General features: G+C 38.3%; 1 protein-coding gene across 1 annotated transcript in view; it reads right to left on the minus strand.

The window, feature by feature from the left end:
• Window positions 1–21,924, minus strand: part of TRPM8 (transient receptor potential cation channel subfamily M member 8) — an 820,991-nt gene that overhangs the window by 494,953 nt on the left and 304,114 nt on the right. Inside the window, 2 exon segments of the mRNA XM_044060289.1 lie at window positions 11,237–11,332; window positions 13,482–13,784. Coding sequence (XP_043916224.1) covers window positions 11,237–11,332; window positions 13,482–13,784 — 399 coding nt within the window.

Genomic DNA, 21,924 nt, shown 5'->3' on the forward strand with positions numbered 1-21,924 from the left:
GCCAATGATAACAGCTGATGATAAACTCAGCACTTTATTTCCACGACATGTGATTTTTTTCTTTTGGTAGATTTTTAAATCTGAAAGAATTGCTGAATTACCCAATTTCCAATCAGACCAAGAATAGTTCATCAGGGTCTTTTCCTTGTGGGAAATGCAGTGTGTACCATAGAATCAGAAATGTATCTTATATTATGATCAATAGACACATATTTGTCTCTCAAGCAAGGTTTAATTGTAATCATGTGGTGTTATATACATTCTGGGTTGTGGGTGTGATGAGGTTAGATGGTATATAGGTCAGACCAAAAGAAAAGTTAAGATTAGAATTTTGGAACATTTGGGAAATATTAAAAGGGGTAATATAGGCTTCAGTCCAGTGGCAGAACATTTTATTGAAGCCCATTTGTGAAATTTTGGCTCCCTGTTTTTTAATGTATTAGCCCAACCATCTGGCAACTATCTTAGTGGTACACTATTTACTAATAAGTTAAATCAGTTGGAGACTACTGTCATTTTTAATTTTGGAACCTTAGTCCCACATGGACTAAATCAGGAGGTGTTGTTACATTTTTGAAGAAATTTCATTGATAATATGTCCATAAATGTGTGTGTGTGTGTGTGTGTGTGTGTGTGTGTGTGTGTGTGTGTGTGTGTGTGTGTGTATGTATATATATATATATATATATATATATATATATATATATATATATATATATGTGTGTGTGTGTGTGTGTGTATATATGTAATTTTCATATGAGTACATGCACACATTATGAGTGGGTATTGTATTTTTTATGTAAACTTGGTTAAAAATGTTTTTGATGATGTTATTGCTGTAGAATTCATGTTAATTTTGTTGTTGTAATTTTGCTGCTGATGAAGTTCTATGGGAAATGTAATAGTTTTTCATGACTAAGGGATGTATTTATGTATAATGTGCACTGGTCACTTTAAAAGTGGGATGTATAGACAAATTCTGAAACACAACTGTTTAATTGTTTAGTATATTTAAGTTTTAGAATTTGATATGTTGATATCCCTTGAAGGCAAAATGCTGAGGTACCATGATTAAAGCTGTTTGGTACTTCAAATCTGTGTACACCTTTTGGATTTACTAGGGTTATACCTGCCTGGGCCACATAATCTGAGAGCTCCACCATGTCTCTTTTCATGTAGTCCAGGGAGGTGTGTCTCAGGTCATTCATACCCACATGTACAATGACAGAGTCATACTTGTACTTGTTATGGAGTGACCCGAGTGCATGTGTTATGTGTCGGATTCTGGCACCTGATAGACAGCTGACTGTTACCTTCTCCTTATTCAGTCTAGTGAGTGGGACATCAGTGTGCCTCAGTCTTGAGTCACTTATGATTATTGTATTCTGCAAGCTGTTTTGCCTTAGGGGCTTAGGTTGAGGGGCACACTGTGTAGGTGAGCTATGTGTCTTGTGGCTTGTGCTGTGTTGTGGTGGTCAAGTGCATTTCTCCCTTGGAGGTCTCTGCTGTTTGGGTAGATTTCTATTAAGAGCCTCCATGAAGGTGGGTGTGTGGTTTGTGTTTTTATGTGAGGGCTGTGATAGTGGGTGCTCTGGAGGGCTACGTGTTCCATGTGGTGTGGTGCAGGCATTGACCTTATCCTCTTGACCAGCTATTTCAGTCCTGGCTAGAGAGTGTATGGCTTACAATTTGAAGATATAAGCGCATCTCTCGCAAGTCTGTGTGTTGGGAGGTAAGAGGAAAGGGTTGTCTGTGTACATGAGGCAGTTGCTACACTGCCTAGGAAAGCCCAAGTTCACCAGGTTAAAAGGAGATAATACAGGAAACTGACCTTTAGATATGCCAGCAGGGATGGTCATCTTTACTAAGTACTGGAGCTGTTTCCTTATAGGACATCTAGTGTTGATAGCACTTATGAGTGCTACAATAATTGCTACAAAAGCCTGATGAAGCGCTAGGTGAATAAGCTAATTAAAGAGAGAAGAGAAAGCTGAAAGGAATAGAAAAAACTGCCCAAACGGCCAAAAAACTACAATTTCAGAGCCAGAAACCACTCCTCTTGTGGTAGATAGGCTACCTAGTGCTTACCACTCCCACTGATAATCTGGAAGTCTTACCTCTAACACAGAAGGGTCTGGGGAACTCAGAAACTTACAAAACAGTCCTGGATACAGCAAATTTGTATCTGGACTACTCTAATAACAGGAAAGGTGGAAATCAAGCTTAGAGCTTTTTTTTTTTTTTTAGAAAAAAATGTTAACTTATTGCTGGAATACCTCAAAAAGGGTTTAAAACCATACAGCTGAAGCTCTGCATGCTGCAGACCTGTATTTAGTCTATGCTACTCAATTTTAAGGTTAAAAACTCAGTAAGAAAAAACTCACAATGAAGCACAGATTAATCACTTATAGTCAAAAGAATAGCACTTGCAGTATGAAAAAATACAGTTAAACAGCAACAAAATGCAGTAAAATACAGTTAAACAGTAATAAATTGCAGTTGATAGCAATGAAATATTGTTAATCAGTAGACTGCTTTGAAACAATAGCTCATAAATAGGTTCATAGGTAGGTACTAGGCTATTGGCCCAAGGGCCTAAGTAAGCCTAGCCAACAAGGTTCTCTGGCTTATGCCACCCCAAAAAGTTAATTTCCTGTTCTCCTGTTGAGTAGAGCCACAGAGGTGATCCCCGGGGTGCACAGTGACATTCGCACACTGCACATTCGACATTTTGGGGAGGATTGCACTGTAGAGGGGATCGGAAAATGGTCCTGTTTCCCACTGTAGTGCAATCTCATAGTTAGAATATTAAGGTGGTGGGGAGTGGGGGGGCACAGGCCCCACATGGGGGGTGCAGGGGGGCTTGCCCCTCTGCTTTACACTTCATTAGATTTTTCTTTCGATATTTATGTTTGAAAATCAGCGAATCTGCTTTTCGATTTGCTGATTTTTGAACATATTAAATTGTCACTGTTATAACTTTCGTGGTTCCGATTCGCTCATATGAGCAATCGCACCACTGTGATTTGGTTTTGTAAAGGTAAACCATGTGATCCACCTTACCCTTGTCTACAGCTTTGATGACTGCCTCAAAGAAGTCGATCAGGTTCAGAAGGCATGATCTGCCTTTCACAAACCCGAACTGGGTGGGGTCCAGAGTTTGGAGGTTGCCAATGTCTTTGTTTATGAGTTCCATGATGATACGTTCCATGGCCTTGCAGACCAAGCCCGTCAGGCTAATAGGGCGATAGTTCCCAGGATCAGTGGTGGCTCCCCCTTTGTGGAATGGGATAACTGTTGCTGTGCGCCATTCAGTGGGCACAAAGCCGGATGTGAGACTATGATTGAACATTGTGCTTAGGTGCGGAGCCAGTTCGTTCTGAAGTTCATGTAAAAACGCAGCCTGGGATGTTGTCTGGTCCCACGGATGGTGTGTTTTTGGTTTTAGAGACTGCAGCTTTTACCTGCATATATGTGATTACAGGGACTCTGCATTCTTCTGGTATAGATATGGGCCCTTTAGGGGGTGGGGGGGGGGTAAAGTTAGCACTGAACCTATCTGCCAGGATGTTGGCAATATCAGTTGGTTCTGTAATTTACATGCCATTGTGCTGTAACTCAGAATAGATCTGGGTGTTGCCATTGAGATTCTTGACATAGATATAGAATGCTTTGTGGTTGCCCTTAGAATCAGTGTCAATTTTGTTTTCATAGCTAGCTTTGGAGGATCTTATAAGGGATCTTAGCTTCTTACTGAGGCTAACCAGGGAGCTCCTCCACTCATGGGATTTTACTCTCTTTTGCAACACAATCACAACAGTATTCTTCTCATAATTCCCTTAATCTCACTAGTGTACTAGTTATATTCCAATACCAGTGCTTTGTCATAATGACTGTCTCAAATTACATTCCTTGGTCTAACCAGGTCTATTCCCAACAAAGACTGATATTTTATCCCTCATCCCTGGTATACTTCTTTAATATAAAGGTCTACCATTCTTTATGGCTAGTCCCTGTTCAATACCATTTCTTTTAACTTCATTACTTCATCCCAAAGGTCCTCATACATAGATGCTGCCTTGCCATATGAAGAGCTTGCCCTTTTACCAAGCTTTTTTTTGGGAAGATAGATGGTTACTAGAAAAATGTAAATATGCATTAAAAAACATTTCCTTTCTAAATATATTTGACTTAAAACCATTTGTGGCATGCAAAATCCAGGTATCCAAATAACTAATTGTTTCTTTGCTCCAATAATGTGTAAACTTAAAATAGTTAGGGCACTGGTTCAGATAATCCACAAATTTGGATATTTCTTCAGCACCCCCATCCCACAAAATAAATATGTCATCCTAATACCTGACATAAAGATGTAAATGCTTAGCATGAGGGCTAGGAAAGACCAACTCCCTTTCCCAACCTAGCATAACAATGTTCACAGATACCACAGCACAAGATGCACTCATTGCTACACCTGTAGTTTGTGGATAAATATCAAAATTAATAAGTTTGTCCAAAAGGGATTTGTCAAGATAAAAATCAGTCCTCCGGTATGCAATATTGATTTCATTTTTCGATATGGCGGAATATGTTACAGTATTATATAATAATCCATTCATAGCATTATTATAATCCCCAACCTTAAAAATCACCACACCATCCCCTTTGTCTGGCTTCATCACCCTTATTTCCTTATTATTCCTCAAAGTCACCAATACTATCTTCTCCTTTTTTGAAAGATTACGATACATTTTCTGGTCTTGAGAAAACAATTTATACATATCCTCCATAACTGCTTTCTCAAAAACTTGCACTACTCCACATGCAAAGGGGGATTAAAGGCACTGTGTTTTTAGGGTGGAAATATTAGGTGTATTTTGCTCATTAGATTTCAATTAATCTCAAAAAAATATACAAAAATTTAATTTTCTCGCAAACAACTTCAATTCTAACACAGAATTTGCTACATCTACCAGTCTGGTACGGACAAACTTAAACCCTTTTAAAAAATAAAGTCAAATGTTCCTTAGTCAACAGGTGGTTTGAATAGTTGTAAATCTTAAAGACTTTTGAACAAACCAATAATGTCATCATTGCTATAAACAATCACTTCCTCCTCAACCCCTCTGCTTGTAATTGTCCTTTGGTGATTGCTGTTGATTTTGCCCTGAATCCAACACCTGCCAAGACATGCTGGCCAGCCTTTCTGCCTCGCCTACTTTTTGAAAATCCTGCGATCCTACTGAGAAGGAATGAAGCTCATCCAACTCTCTACTTCGCCCTCCTCCACAGCTTGCTTTATTAACAGGTGGTGACTGGTTACCCTCTCCATATCTAACTGCTTTCCTCACTACTTTATCATGTACCAATTTCAGAGTGGAATATGCTCTCTTCTGAAAATATTGTTCAACAGCCCTTTTAAGTTTCTGCTGTTTTTTTTTCTAAAAATGTTACTTCACTTTCTGTCAACCTCACCTAAAACTTTCTCATACAATGATTTGTATTTATTAAATAATAAATCATTTAAAATAGTTTTGTTTAAATTATCAACTTCAGGCCCTAAAATGTCCAATGTTACTTCATTATATTTCAAAATCTTTTTAATTAGTTCAAAACCACAATTGTCAAAAACAAAAAAAAAAAAAACAGATAAAATAGGCAATCATTTCCTTATTGTAATATAATCCAAATCGGAATTTGTACATTCTTAAACCTTGGGGAGCAATTTTTAACTTTAAACATTCCCTCAAATATCCCATCTCAATTTGTAAACATTTGAACTGGAACAATTTCCTTTCTAACATAAAAATCAGTTCCTTTAATGTAGGATAGTCTCTATCAGGTTTAACAGTGTTCACTTGAACAGATTCACTTCTTTTATCATCAAAGTCAAATGTCTTATCAATAATAATTTTAAAAGCAGGCACAAATTGCCATACCACTCCTTCAATTCCACTGTAACCACTTGCTTGGTTTTTAAACTGTGAATTTCCTACCAACATATGGCCAGAGTTCAATAAAACAGTACCTGAGGTTTTGGAGTTTACACGTCTTCTAGTGTCCTGGGAACTTTCATTAATAACAACTTCACTTTCTGTTCCATGCTCTACGGTCAATGTTGTTAATTCTACGTCAACCAGACCTCCAATGGCTCCAAGAATCCCTCCATTGTTCCCGTCAAAATCAGTATTCACCAGACCAGTCTTTGAAGAGGAAATAATACCCAGATTTCCTCTGAGAGAGGAACTCGATAAAAGGCTGCCTCATTGTGAGTAAAAGCCACCTCCTTCTGTTTGCATCAACATCTCAAACAGGTAAGATCCCCTTTTAATAAAGCCACTTCCTCTTTTAACTCAATTACTTCTGATATATGGCCTGAGGGGTCGACCCTTACATCTGCATCTTGCAATACTTCCATAGATTCCATATTTAAAAGACACCCTTTAAGTGGAAAAACACCCTTAGAGTTGTGATTGCCAAAGAAAACTGAGAAAATACCAAATAGTGGCAACCAAAACTTACAAATAAAAATAATCCACCAAGCAATCCAGCTCTCACGAAGAATGTTGAAAACTTTATTAACTAAACAAAGCACTGCACATACATAATCTCTTTCGTCCCTTCCAAATAGACTTCATCAGATAAATACGCCTCCTTTCTAATTACTTTTATACAAGTTTTATCTCAATTCAGATGCTTACAATCAACTAATTATGCAAACGTTTGATTAAATTCTTAAAGGGCCATATCATAGTATACAATTTAACTTGTTTGTTTGTATAAAAACATTAAAACTTAAATAAAATACATCACGTCTAAAAAATAATATATGTCTTCTTCCTGTTGTTGTTCACTTATGAATAAATAAACAGCTTTAAATGTTTATATATATATTTTTTGTGTTAAATGAAAGCATTATTTCAAAACAGAAATTATTGACACTCGATCATTATGACCATGAGGCAGGATAGCAATCAGTCTCAACTGCCGAACTAGTTCACTTTTTAAAAGTAGCCTTTGTCAGTCACCACTTCTCTGGTTAATTCTAATATTTTCTAAAATACCAAAAGTAAATCTTTTGAAATTAATACAAGAACAGGAATGCTTGTATAGAGTGTTTGTTTCTTTCCTATTGTTTAGTTCATACAAATGCTCATATATTCTTGGAGCCGTTTGAGGTCCAGTTGACATGGAATTAACAACTTCGACCATAGAGCATGGAACGATGAGCACAGTTGTTATTAACGAATGTTCCTAAGACACAAGAAGGCGTGTATATGTTGAAACCTCATGTACTGTTTTATTGAACTCTGACAATATGTTGGTAGGAAATTCGCAGTCTAAGAAAAGAAGCAAGTGGTTACAGTGAAAGTGGAGAAGTGGTGTCTCAGTTTGTGCCTGCTTTTAAAAGTATTATTGATAAGACATTTGGCTTTGATGGTAAAAGAAGTGAATCTGTTCAAGTGAACACTGTTGAACCTGATAGAGACTATCCTACATTAAAAGAATTTATTTTTATGTTAGAAAGGAAATTGTTGCGGTTCAAATGTTTACAAATTGAGATGGGATATTTGAGGGAATATTTACAGTTAAAAATTGTTCCTGAAGGTTTAAGAATGTACAAAATCCCATTTGGATTATGTTACAATATGGAAATGATTGCAGATTTTATTGGATTTTTTTGACAATTGTGGTTTTGAACTAATTACAAAGATTTTGAAATATAATGAAGCAACATTGGACATTTTAGGGCCTGAATTTGATCATTTAAACGAAACTATTTTAAATGATTTATTATTTAATGAATATAAATCATTGTATGAGAAAGTTTTAGGTAAGGTTTACAGAAAGTGCAGTAACATTTTATTAAAAAAAAACAGAGGAAACTTGAAAGAGATGTTAAACAATATTTTCAGAATAGAGCATATTCCACTCTGAAATTGGGACATGATAAAGTAGTGAAGAAAGGGGTTGGATGTGGAGAGGGTAACCAGTCACCACGTGTTAATCAGGCAAGTTGTGGAGGAGGGCGAAGTAAAGAGTTGCATGAGCTTCATTCCTTCTCAGTAGGATCACAGGATTTTCAACTAGTACACCAGTCAGAAACGCTGGCCAGCAGGTCACGGCAGGTGTTGGATTCAGGGAAAAATCAATGGAAATCACCAAAGAAAGACAATTACAGGCAGGGGGTGTGTGTTTATAGCAATGATGGCATCACTGGGTCGTACAAAGGTTTCAAGATTTACAACTATTTGGACTTCCCATTGACTAAGGAACATTTTACATTGTTTTTAAAAGGGTTTAAGTTTGTCCCTACCGGACCGGTAGATGTGGCAAATTCTTTGTTAGAACTGAAGTTGTTTGCAAGAAAATTTAATTTTGGTATATTTTTTCAAGATCAATTAAAATTTAATGAGCAAAATACACATAATATTTTCCACCCTAAAAACACAGTACCTTTAATCCCCCTTTACATGGAGTAGTACAAGTTTTTGAGAAAGCAGTTATGGAGGATATGTACAAATTGTTTTCTTAAGAAAGACCAGCAAATGTAGCAAATGTTGGACATGCTACACCTAAATAAATCGCAATCCCTCCAAGCTACACACTCTAGGGACCTAAACCTTGTTACCACAATAAACAGAACACGCTGGAGGGCTAGATTCCTGTCCCAAAGACTTCCTATACTCTGGAACAAGCTACCCATCTATGTCAAGCAAAGTTCATCATTAGCACTCTTAAAAAAAAATATCGATGAGTGGATGGGAAATAGAAAATACACCCTGGGGATCACTTCTGTGTCTCTGCTGGACAGTGGCACAGGAAAATAACTTTCTTGGGTGGGGTAAGCTATGGAACCTTGCTGGCTAGGCTTACATGGGCCCTTGGGCAGATAGTCTAGTACCTACCTATGAACCTACAATCTTTCAAAAAAAGAGAAGGAAGTATTGGTGACTTTGAGGAACAATAAGGAAGTAAGGGTGATGAAGCCAGACAAGGGGGGGGGTGATTTTTAAGGTTGAGTATTATAAGAATGCTATGACTGGCCTATTATATAATAGTGTAACATATTCCCATATATCAAAAAATGAAATCAGTAGTGCATACCAAATAACTGATTCTTATCTTGAAGAATATTGTTTGGATAAACATATTAATTTTGATATTTGTCAATTTTTGCAACAACCTAAGCCTGTAACCCTAAATATTTTTGGGATCCCTCATATCCACAAAAGTGTTGTAAATCCTCCGTTTAGGCCCATTATGTCAGCAAAAGAGTCAAAAACTCACCCTATAGCAGTGCTTATAGACAGTTGGGTTAAAGATGTAGTCATTAGCACCCTACACTTGGTTAAAGACCCTTGGGACTTTTTGAGTAAACTTAAGCAAAGTTTGTGGAAAAAAGAGTTGATTTTTTTTTAACCATTGATGTGGTTGGTTTATTTTCCACTATTCCCAAGGAAGAAGATGTGGAATATTTTAGGACTATATTACACCAACATTCTTCCATACCAAGGGCCTTGATCCCTACAATAGTTGAACTTTTGGAGTTGGTATTGGAAAATAATATTCCCCTTCAAAATGCACAAAATTATCCACAAACTACAGGTGTAGCAATAGGTGCATCTTTTGCTCTGGTATCTGTGAACATTGTTATGCTAGGTTGGGAAAGGGAGTTGGTCTTTCCTAGCCCTCATGCTAAGCATTTACATCTTTATGTCAGGTATTAGGATGACATATTTATTTTGTGGGATGGGGGTGTTGAGGAGATATCCAAATTTGTGGATTATCTGAACCATTGTTCTAACTATTTTAAGTTTACACATTATTGGAGCAAAAAAACAATTCGTTTTTTGCATACCTAGATTTTGCATGCCACAAATGGTTTTAAGTCAAATATATTTAAAAAGGAGACATTTTGTATAGCATATTTACATTTTTCTAGTAACCATCCATATTCCCATAAAAAGCTTGATATAAGGGAAGCTATTCGTATAGCAAGGACGACATCTATGTATGAGAAGAACAATAGACCTTTATATTCAAGAAGTATACCAGGCATGGGGGATAAAATATCAGTCTTTGTTAGGAATAGACTTGGTTAGACCAAGGAATGTAATTCAAGACAGTCATTATGAAAAAGCATTGGTACTGGAATATAACCAGTGCACTAGTGAGATTAAGGGAATTGTGAGAAGAAATCGAAACAGTTTTAGGGTAAGCAAAGAAATACATGACTTGGTGGGACATGAACCTGTTTTTAATTATAAGATGGGGAAAATTTTTAAACAACTTTTTGAGGAAGGAAATGGTCACCTAGTATATTCAGAAAAGGGTACAATGCCATGCAATAGTTGCAACCAATGTAGTTACATCACAAAAGATAGAAGTATAGTTTTGGACAATATGTTACATAGTAAAGTAGTGTTTAGGAATGGGGATTGTACCACAAGTAGAATTGTTTATTTAGCTTGTCTGGCCTTCTATATTGGGAGGACCAAAAGAGCACTAAAAACAGGAATATATGAGCATTTGTACTACCTAAGCGATAGGAAAGAATCAAATACGCTATACAAGCATTCCTGTACTTGTATTAATTTCAAAAGATTTACTTTTGGTATTTTAGAAAATATTAGAATTAACTCGAGATTTGGTGACGGGCAAAGGCTACTTTTGGAAAAGGAACTTGTTTGCCAGTTGAGGCTGAATGCTACCCTGCCTCCTGGTCTTAATGATCAAGTGTCAATAATTTCTGTTTTGAAAGAAAAGACAGATGCTATAATTTAAACAAAAAAGTATATATATAAACATTTAAAGCTGTTTATTTATTCATAGGTGAACAACAAAAGGAACATGACATATATTATTTTTTAGAGGTGATATATTTTATTTAAGTTTTAATGTTTTTATACAAACGAACAAGTTAAGTTGTTTACTATGATATGGCCCTTTAAGAATTTAATCGAACATCTGTATAATTAGTTGATTGTAAGTATTTCAACTGAGCTAAAACTTATATAAAAGGAATTAGAGGGGAGGGGTATTTTATCTAATGAATTCTCTTTGGAAGTTTCAAAAGCGCTTATGTATGTGAGGTGTTTTGTTTAATTAATAAACTTTTTAACACTCTTCCTGAGAGTTGGATTGCTTTGTGGATTTTTTTTAGTGAAATATGAAGTGAGTTAATCATAAGGCAAAGTTCAGCAAATGTTGTATTAAAGACTGTCATTCTTACCTGTTCCCATATGACATATGACATTTCTTTACGGTTGATTAATACTGCCCAAAGAAAGGTAGCTTCAATGGGATGTCTTAGAAATGGTGACTGGTCCTATGTGAAGGGAAGAAAGTTTGATTATTAAAAACATCTCTTTGTATAAGACATGTGTTTATATAATAGCATAGTAACACTATAACTTATTTGGTAATATCATCTAAGTCAAAAATTGCATGCATGCAGAACACAGCCTTATTCATTTTGTGGAAAACAAACAACGTTATTCAATATTACAGTTTGAAAGTAAACAGCTCATGTTCTTATATAACACCAAGGAGTTGGCATTCCAGGATAGCAATGATGTACTTTTCGCTATTCACAACTGTGTCCAGATTTAATCTTAAATAAGTCCACATATTTGCTGATCCTATGAGAAGGCAAATGAAGCTTCAAGACTCAAGGGCAGATACTATATAATAAATGTGAAAATTCTTTGAATTTTTGACACTGACTTTGAAAAAGCATCCGTTATCATGGTAAAGGGTTACAAAGTTTGTTACATTCATTTAGGCAAGAAACATTGAGTCATGCAAAATTCTGAATATGAGATATGAAAGGCATCTCAGAAATGCATTGCTAATGCAGTAAGTTTCTAGGGAGAGCAAGCATTCTGCATGAGGCATCCTTTATGGACCTTCAGTCCTTTTTATGAATCTTTGGTGAAACTTTTGTGGCCAACAAATTTCAGGTAAATTGTACAATCCTCACAACTCTCATGAATACCAGAACTTTCATCTAAAAGGTTATGCTGACCTCAGAATTACTTGGTTTTGTTTCTGTTTTGAGCAAGGAAGTAGACCCCACCATAATGATACCTTGTTAATAACAGTAGTTTACAGCAATAAAATTAGTTTAGCACACATAGCTTAGAGAAACAGAATAGGAAATCATATAATCTCATAAATTATAGTTACATCAATAAGTACAGAGAAAGTGAAATTATATTACGTAATCAGCACTGTTTTCAAAACTGTCAGCTGCCAAAGTAGTGTGATATGTATAACAAGAAGATAAAAGAATAGGAGAAATAAGCAACAACTAACACTGAGACACATATACGAGTACTCTGCAAAGAGTCTTTACAAAAATAAAAAAAAATTTAAGGGTAGGGATAAAGTGATGGGAAGCCAATAATCTGAGGAAAGAAAAAAGTATACTGCATTATTGTAACATGCCATGGATGAAACACAAGGAAGTAAAGAACAGCTATTATCAGCTTAGAAAACCTTATACTGTTTGTTACAAATGGAAAATTGATGCAGTTAACGTCTTAGCCCCATTGTAAAAGAGGGAAACATGGGAAGATTACATATTCTGCGATGGGTAAAGTTCCATATAACTGGTGCAAGGAATCCAAAGACTCTTTTATTCAAGGAAGAAAATGAGGTACTTCAAATGTGTTTGTCGAACAGTTGTCTGAACAGAAGGGTAATTTATTAGCCTGCTTTTAAGTGGAAGCTTGAAATACACACACACACACACACACACACACACACACACACACACACACACACACACACACACACACACACATCTGCGATGTCAAAATTTTATATTTTTGAGATTATCAGTACACCTAATCTCCTTAAGAAAGTTATTCCACGTCATAAATTTGTGAATCCTGTCTGCAATGAACAGCTTGTCTTAGAGGCAAGTTTCCTAGTAGGTAGTAACAAAGGACCAACATCGCAGATTCTGAAGAAAAGGTGCAATTTCCTTTAAATGCCATGATTTTACAGTCTGCTCTGAGGAATCTCTAGTTAATGAAAGAAAATTCAGCTGAAGATGATGATTTTTCTTACAAAAATAACAAATTTGTTGTATGCAAAGTTTACAAAATATGCAGGAGTGCTAACATTTTTGTCTTCCTGGTAACAATGTTGCTGCAAAATCATATGTCATAAAGCAAAATCTTTCCTAGGTAAATATTCTTCACTATGATCAAGTTAAGATTTTTATCTATAAATGTTTTAGGGTACTTGACACGGGAAACACACTCAAGTAAATTAGCTTCTGAATATAAAGAGCCCCAAGTATTTTTAATACCAACATAATGTCTTATTTAGAAATTAACAAGTTTAATATATGGTATGACAAAATGAATCTGAGTGGAGCGTATTAAAATATTCATAATTTTGTGCTGTAATGCCTAATTGATAACCATTTGCAAACATAGAATAAACTATGGATAAGGATGTATAACACAGCAAGAATAAAAAGTCTAGTGCTACAAAGTGCTCACCTGTGTTTTCTGGATGGTATCTTCCTTCGTTCTGAAATTCTTGATTTCTCTCCACAAGAAACTGAGCAGGTGCTGCCCTGTTCTCTTCCTGGAAGCCTGCAGCCGTTTAATGGCCTGGTCAGGGAAATGATTTACAAACAGCTCAGTCAGCTCACTTCTTGTTATAAATGTTTTAAGGTTGAAGCCATTTTCTAGTATAAGGCGAACAAATTCGGGTCTGTCCTTCACCAGTGCTCTGATCACTACATCTTTTAGTTCAGAAGACTGCAAAGTTAAAATAAATGTAGACAGTTTAAGTATGCATGTCTTAAAATCACTGGATTCATACAGGCATATATACACATCTAGAGATATATCTGTCTATCTATCTATCTATCTATCTATCTATCTATCTATCTATCTATCTATCTATCTATCTATCTATCTATCTGTCTGTCTATCTCTCCATCTATCCAGGCTTCTTAAAGAAATGTCAGGGCTCATACTGCCAAGTCCTGAAATGATGGAAAAACTTATTGGAGAAAAGCAAATATTGAACATTACTTTTCAGCTTTTAACTTGTCTTTGCAGAGAAGTAAACCTCCCTGCACCCCCAGATGAAATGTGGGCAAGCCACCTACTCCTCCCAAACGTATATATACTAACTCCGAGATCCCTGTATCTTGAAGAAATGGTAATATTCTGTGAAATGGCAATCTTGAGCTTAGTATACACAAGTCCATATTTTCAGTCATTCAGTCTCTACATTCCAGGGACTTGGAATTTGCGAATCTTGGCAATTCAAATAGTTACCATCTATCTACCCATGTGTGTTTGTGTGTGTGTGTGTGTGTGTGTGTGTGTGTGTGTGTGTGTGTGTGTGTGTGTGTGTGTGTGTGTGTGTTTGTGCACACATTTATATATAGCTAACATACTCATATACACACAAACATACACATAAATACATATTTATATCAAATTCACATACTGTTACAATATCAGAGGAAAATCCACAGAGAGAAAAGACAGGGTGGTATTCAAAAATAATTAGCACACAGCATTACATGAAACAGCATGATAACCTATGAAACACAGGGAAGCGGTACTTCAGAGATACATATAGCATGACTACTACAGTGCAGTATTCCTGATATGCACATAACTGTATAATGGTGTGCAAATGAATATCATCATGCTAATGAAATGCATCACATATGTAAATTCAAAATCAGATAACACACAGAAATTCATAGGCATGTAAATTTAGTCTGAAGAGTTTCAGTGCTCTTCTATTCCAATTGCAAACATTTCTCAGCCTACAGGATCTTCACTCATGCTATTCTAGGAATAGCAGCAGTCTTAGCTGAGCTGCAAGTGTTAATGGCTAACCATGGAGTCAGTGTCCTCTGCTTAGCAGACTGATCTGTCAATGGCACATCTCTAGAACCACTAATTTGTGGACAGAAGCACCATACACAAATTAACACACATGTGATCTCCACAAATTGAGTCAAGGGGATTGTGTAGATTGACTATCCCAGTGAACACAAAGGTTTGCATAACATTAACTATAATATGGGGACCTTTCAGGATCTGACAGGGTATACATCAGATGATTCATAGGTGTCAGTCTCAGATTCTTTACCAGTTCCTAGACAGGATGCCAGAGCCAGAATATCAACAGGAAGGGATAGTTAGTGTACAGTACACAGGGTATTATAAAACAGTATGTTTTTGTGGTTGCAGTTGACTTGGTCAACACTCGTTTGTGTGATACAAGTGAAGTGATGGCATGTGTTGAGAAAAGGGCTGTTTGTGCAAACAGTATTTTGCGAATTCCAACTGGTTAACAAAGGTAAGTGGTCAGGCCGAAAGGCTGTGTGCAAGTGTGTTTTGGGGTTAATGTGTGTGTGTGTGTGTGCATGTGCGTGTGTGTGTGTGTGTGTGTGTGTGTGTGTGTGTGTGTGTGTGTGTGTGTGTGTGTGTGTGTGTGTGTGTGTGTGTGTGTGTGTGTGTGTGTGTGTGTGTGTGTGTGTGTGTGTGTGTGTTGGTAGTGTTAATGTTATGGAAAAGGCTTTTTTAAGGTAAGTTGCATGTTAGTTTTAGAGTCAGGGTCAGAATTAGGTTTAGAGTTAGCAAGCAAAACCCCCTTCTCCACCTTAGTAATGCATGCTAACTCTAACTCTGCCCCTAACACTGACATGCAGCTTACCTTAGAAAAGCCCTTTCCATAACACTGTCACTATTTAGAAAAATTTGGACTGAATGCAAGTTAGGATTATGGGCAGTACAATGGAAAATTAAATCTGTTTCCCTTTTCAGTGTACTTTGCGTCTCTGTGTAGTACGGTTGATTCAATGAATGGTTGACATGTTTTAGTCAATGTATTTTGTGTTGATCATTGAGCATGTCATCCATTCATTATATAATCATCTGTGCATCATGCAGGCAGTGCCTGTTTCCCACATCTGGCATATATGGAACCACGATCAGCATTTCATGTGGGGGTGACTTCCACCAGGGTCATCTAGATGGTAGGTTCATACATTGCTAGGCACATAGGCCAGGATGTATGTTTCCCATTTAAGTAGACAATAGGTCACGCATAATGATGTACACTCTTGGGTCTTGTAGGTGATGCATGATATGCTTTGGAACCATGACTGATGACCCCCTTCCAAACTCCCCAGATCATGGCAGAGCTGGAGTATAACTCCACTCACTCACTCATTCACTCACTCACTAGCATGGAACTCGGTTGAACATGTGTGCTGATACCTGAAGACATGCTTCCTCTGCTTGGTTACCTCTGGTGGTGTACTGCAGGATGCACATGACACCTGCAGTCGATTATTTGTAATGTGTGTCATGATATGTACTATGGTACTACAGGAGCAGCTACAACCTGGGAACATCAAAGTACTGCCTGACAGACTAGGTGCAATAGCAGAGTAGATGTGAGGCATAGATTCATCAGAGGAATTGTATGAAGCAGCACCCATAAAAGGCAGAGGCAGGCACAGTACATTTCGGCAATAGCAAAGAGGTGCATTGGGTCCACAGATGTGGGCCATGATGAGGAAAACACAGAATAAGACTGATGCATGTATTAACACACTCAGGCTATGTAGCACTGACTGACCACACTGTGCACCATGCATTATCTTATCTACACAGGCCAGATGGGTGGGCAGTGCATAGGCATCATCATTTGTACTTGGGAGGCGGGGCATAGTGACAGGTAATAACAATGTTTGTCATAGGGGAAAGGTTCACAGAAGGGTAAAGTGGTAGCCATTCAGCAATTAGCAGGTTTGGAGTTGTCAGAGTTATTATATCCTCCAGGGTTGAGGTGAAGCATCCATGTTGTGAATATTGGCTAAGTTTATAGTGAGGCCCTGCAGTGTCAGGATGGGAAGCTTTCTGCACAAGGATGTGTAGCACTTTGGTAGTGCATACAGGAGCTCTGATGCAGCACCCCTGTGTTGGGAGCCAATAAATGGAAGGCATCCATTACCCCAAAGACAACCACTGGTAGGCATGGCATTTAGATGACCAACAGGATGTAGACTAGTGTGGAACTATGAGAACCAGAGTGACCAGCCTGTTGAGGCCTCCCTGCAGTTTTGACAGATAAGCACTGCCATGACCATGAAATTGGCCATGCCTAGGTGAGCTGACTGCCATGGCCATGGTGACAGTGTCAGTCTTCAAAACAGTATGTGTCCCTGCATAAGCCTGGCTTATGACCATCCACCATACATCTGGACCCTTGCATAACCATGATTACATAGACATATCTTGTACTGGTTGTCATAGTTGTAGCTCTGATATACCTGGAGAACTCATATATATTGATGTTCAGCTAAATAACTTTCTCACAAATGTGGGTCAGCACACAAATGTAAAAGTGCATACTAATACTACTCTGGTGCATCTCTTAGAGACACACATGCAATTGTTATAAGCCCAGCTCACACATTCAAACCTTCAGTAGGCCTGAGGCTGTTCTCAGGGTTCTTATTATATAATCAAAGATGCAATCCTTCAAATGCGTCTTGATCTAACTTGAAAGGACGAAACAGCAAAACAGCGAAACGGCATGTAAGCAATTTCTTTCCCTGGGAAAGAAATCACTTGGCCACCTCCATTACTTTGCTGTTTTTGTCAATGTATTACAATCTCAGAGTTGGTATATTTAAGTAGGGGGTGGGGGAGCACAGCCCCCCACATTGGGGGTGTGGGGGGAAAAGTCCCCCCACTTTATGTAATGTTTTGATGTTTTTATTTTTATTTTTTTTGGTGGAAAAGAGATTTTTTTTTTCTCCAGGAAAAACAATCGCTGTTCCGAGTATTCGGGATTGTAAGCTTTCACTTACATGGGTTCAATAAATCAGCGTTCGCTTTTTTAAGCATTCACTGATTTAATATAGACCCTGTTCTCACCTCTATGAACAGGGTTACTAGGATTCTTCCACCTCTGTGAACTACTCCTGTGATGGTGGCCCATCTCCTGTGGAGGGCCTGTCTCTGATTATGTCTTGTGCCTTGGTCTTGACCTGCAGGATCATATCATTGGCATTACAATGTACCTGTACTACTGTCCTGTTTTGGCCACCCACAGCATTTATGTCTTGCTTCACTCACTGTTAGACTTGGTTCAAGAAAGCCCAGCTGGTTTTATCTTTTTCCTAGGATGTGCATACAGTTTCTGTGTAGGGCCTGCACTATTCCCACCACCTCTCGAGTAGACACTCCAGTGGTGTATAGGGATAAAGCCCTGACTACGACCCATCTGACATGAGTTTGAGTATGGTTGAAGGTGCCTGTACCTGATGGCTTTGCCTATCCTGGGAGGGAGGGAGCTTTAGGATCTCTCACTATGTCCAGATGGAAGCCAGGAATCAAAGAGATCACTGGGAACAGTTGCTAGACAGATCGAGCAGGAGTGGTTGCTTTAGGACATGTGGCAGCTGGGTTCTCAAAGATCTAAAGGCTGGCGAACGTGAAACAGAATACATGGGAGGGGCAGGGATTTATATGTGGTCAAGCAGTATGACAATACCTGTCCACTCCATACCCTGACCTGGGTCAGCCAAGAACAGTTTCAGCTGGCAGATAATTCCACTAATAATCCAGTCTTCCCACATTCCTTTTCTCCAACCAGGTGTCATCATGGATATTGAAAACATGGGAGAAGGAGTTGGGAAGTTCATGGTCAACTGAGGAACAAAAGAACTCCACAAAAATCACTTTCATTTCATGTGTGGTGAACAATTCCAGCCATTGCTATCCTCTTGGGCTAATGCCAAGATGTTTACACCTGTGGGTTACACATGCCAGTCTTTTTGTCTATGTGTGTGAGTGTATGTGTGTGTGTGTGTGTGTGTGTGTGTGTGTGTGTGTGTGTGTGTGTGTGTGCGTGCGTGCGTGCGTGCGTGTGTGTGTGTGTGTGTGTGTGTGTGTGTGTGTGTGTGAAAGACTGCCCTCTGTGCTTCAGCATTATCTTGCTCTACCATATGAGGGCCACATGCCTGTCTGATGTTATGCTGTTACCATTCCCACCCTGTCTATTGACAGCAGTAATGGACATGTTACTACTTCACTTGGTAACCATCTGAAAAGTCAGGACCTGCTAGAGCAAGTTCTGAAACATGGAGACTATATGGCTAAAAAATGGACTTACATATACTAAGCCCAAGATGGCCATTTCTCAGAATATTCCCTTTTCACTGAGGTATGGTTTGCTTGGAGTTGATACATATAACTTTTATTTCAGATTTTATAGCACAAACACTGATAGATATTTGCTAAACAAAACAATACAGTCTCACAATGAGACAGTAAACTTCTCTGACCTTGAAACTCACATTCATTGAAATGGCATTGAAACCCACATTCCAAGAAAATGCATCTGGCCAGTGCCAGGTAAAGTTTCAAACCATAGGCTCCTTGCATGCATCTGTTCTTTGATTCACTTTCCTGATTATATTCCTTGTGTAATACAGCGCCACTTGTTAGAGTGCATTTTAAATTTGTAGTTTTGAAGTTGAACATTTTTCCAGTAAGCATTAAAATAAACTGTATGACCCAATAATGGCAAAATTGCCCATTTCAGAACATTTCAACCATAAAAGGCCACTCAGATTTCTGTCATTACAATCCACCAATATTAGTCAATATACACAATCTCTGAATAAGTAAACGTCATTTGAATAATCCCACACTAGAGAGATCTGTAACTAATGAAGAGGTTGCTGCTAGCAAACAACTTTATATTTCAGTGTTTCATCTACAAATTCAGTGCCTGCTGCCCTTGAAGAATAAATTGCCTCAGCACACCCCTTAGAGTAAAGCACAGTATCAGTCACATGCTGTGGGAGTAAAACCCACAGCTTTCTGCATCAAAAGCAAGTATGCCACCTGCTGTGCTACCAGCATTGCTTTCCAGTTCTTTAGCACAATAGTGATGACCATTTGCTAAACAAAACAGTTGCACATTAAAAACAGACTTAGAATGAGCAACAGTAAACTTTTCTTCCCTTGAAGCTCACAATTCCTTTTAAATCCACTGAAGCTCATTGTTTTAGTAGTTTGGTAGTTGGTGTAGAGGATTTAGGCTCTTGTTTTCTGTAACCAAGGTACAGGGTTTGAGCCTGAGCAAATTAACTAACCTGCCATCCCTAACTAGGGCATTACACACACACACACACACACACACACACACACACACACACACACACACACACACACACACACACAGACAAACAAAAAAAACGACCTCTTACCGATGGCTGGAATATCATTCATGTTTAATCTTCCAGCAGCAAGTGTGTTTCCACATTGTCCAGGCAGCAGGAATGTCTTATATTTAAATTCCACACATGGAATGCAGAAAAGAAGCAAGCAACGGATATGTGCATCAACAGAGAGATGCAAAGGGTGTGCTTAAAGAAGAAAGCCCTTTAAGAATGCATGTCAATTTTCTAAATTAAAAAACTAAATGTTGTGTCACCCCATAACCAGCGGGTCTCCTCCCAGCCCTAAGTGACTGCCTAGGTTGACTAGTGCTGGATCTGGCTCTGTCCTTGCTCTTTACCTGGGTTTTCATTCTTTTTTTTTTCAGCTTGTCAGCACACAGTATTTTGAGTGCCAACATTTCAATGAGGAACCACTTCACACCTTCTCACAACACCGTGCAGATAGCAGTTGGTGCTACACACATTCTATGCTTTTCACCTCCATCTCTACACATGCCTGTGCCTTTGTCTATGTACAGGCACCACTGTTTGCCCTGTAACATGCATTGCATTTTGTGCCCATAGGCCACAGAGTAGGTGCCCCAGCAGGGCAGTAACCAACCACTCATATCCTTCTGATATGTACCCTGTCAATATGAGCCCTTTTCCTCAGTTGCACAGTAAACTGTCATGCCCTATATTGTCTTCTCTCCCAGGCTGAGCCTCCTAGCTGGACACTAACTTGTCATATCACTGTGCTATGTTATTTAACACAGTCTGTTTATCTGTCCCTTTTGCTGACGTGCACCATGGCTGCACAGTGCAGCACTAAGGAGCATTGCTAGTATCTTCTTTCAGTATCCCTATACAGCAGTACAGAGTCTCCTCCACTGAATTCCTTTTCCTGCCTTACTCATCTACCATAACAAAATGACCACAGGTTTTATCATAGTACCAGATGGACTTCATAGCATGGTGATTGTTAATGAGATAACAGTGTGATCTATGAATCACTGCCATAACACATTGCACTATTATACATAGGCAGTACTATCACACATGCCCATACCAGTCCTCAGGATTATTGGATATGGGGCACACTTTGCTTCTCCATAGATACTGCAAAACTCTTAGCACCACCACATTGTACTAGTGATATATTATGTAGCACACTTTTGCTGCCTTGTGATGCACATCTGATGGTGTCTATAATGTGAAGCCATGTGCATCTCTTTGCTATTTTGTTCCTCATTCAAACCTACAGATTGGACCTGGCCCCTTCACGTGCTGGATATGGCAGGGCTTCTGCCTTGTGAAGTCAGGAATCTAAGGTCTTTTTGCATCTGCTGCATAGAAACTATCAGCAACATCTGCTGAGCCATTATGATGGTCACTTATATAAGGCTGATACTTGGCAAAAGCTTGCTAGGGCAGTGAGTGATGCCACTGGTTTCACCTGCTCTAGTAAGCAGTACAGGTATAATTATAGCAACCTACAGAGGCACCACCCTGACCTCAAGTAGGGCTACTCCAGGAACTTTGACTTTAGTGTGGTTGGAGATATTATATGAAGTGCTGCTTTAGCTGACTGCTTCCTGATTGTTTTCTATAAGGCTAGACATATATTGCTTGAATACTGTCTCTCTTCCACCTTCATTTAGATCCACTAGCTCTGCATCTCTTTT

Source organism: Protopterus annectens, chromosome 2.part0 (assembly GCF_019279795.1).
Source record: "Protopterus annectens isolate FY-2018-M chromosome 2.part0, PAN1.0, whole genome shotgun sequence".
Taxonomy (NCBI): domain Eukaryota; kingdom Metazoa; phylum Chordata; order Ceratodontiformes; family Protopteridae; genus Protopterus; species Protopterus annectens.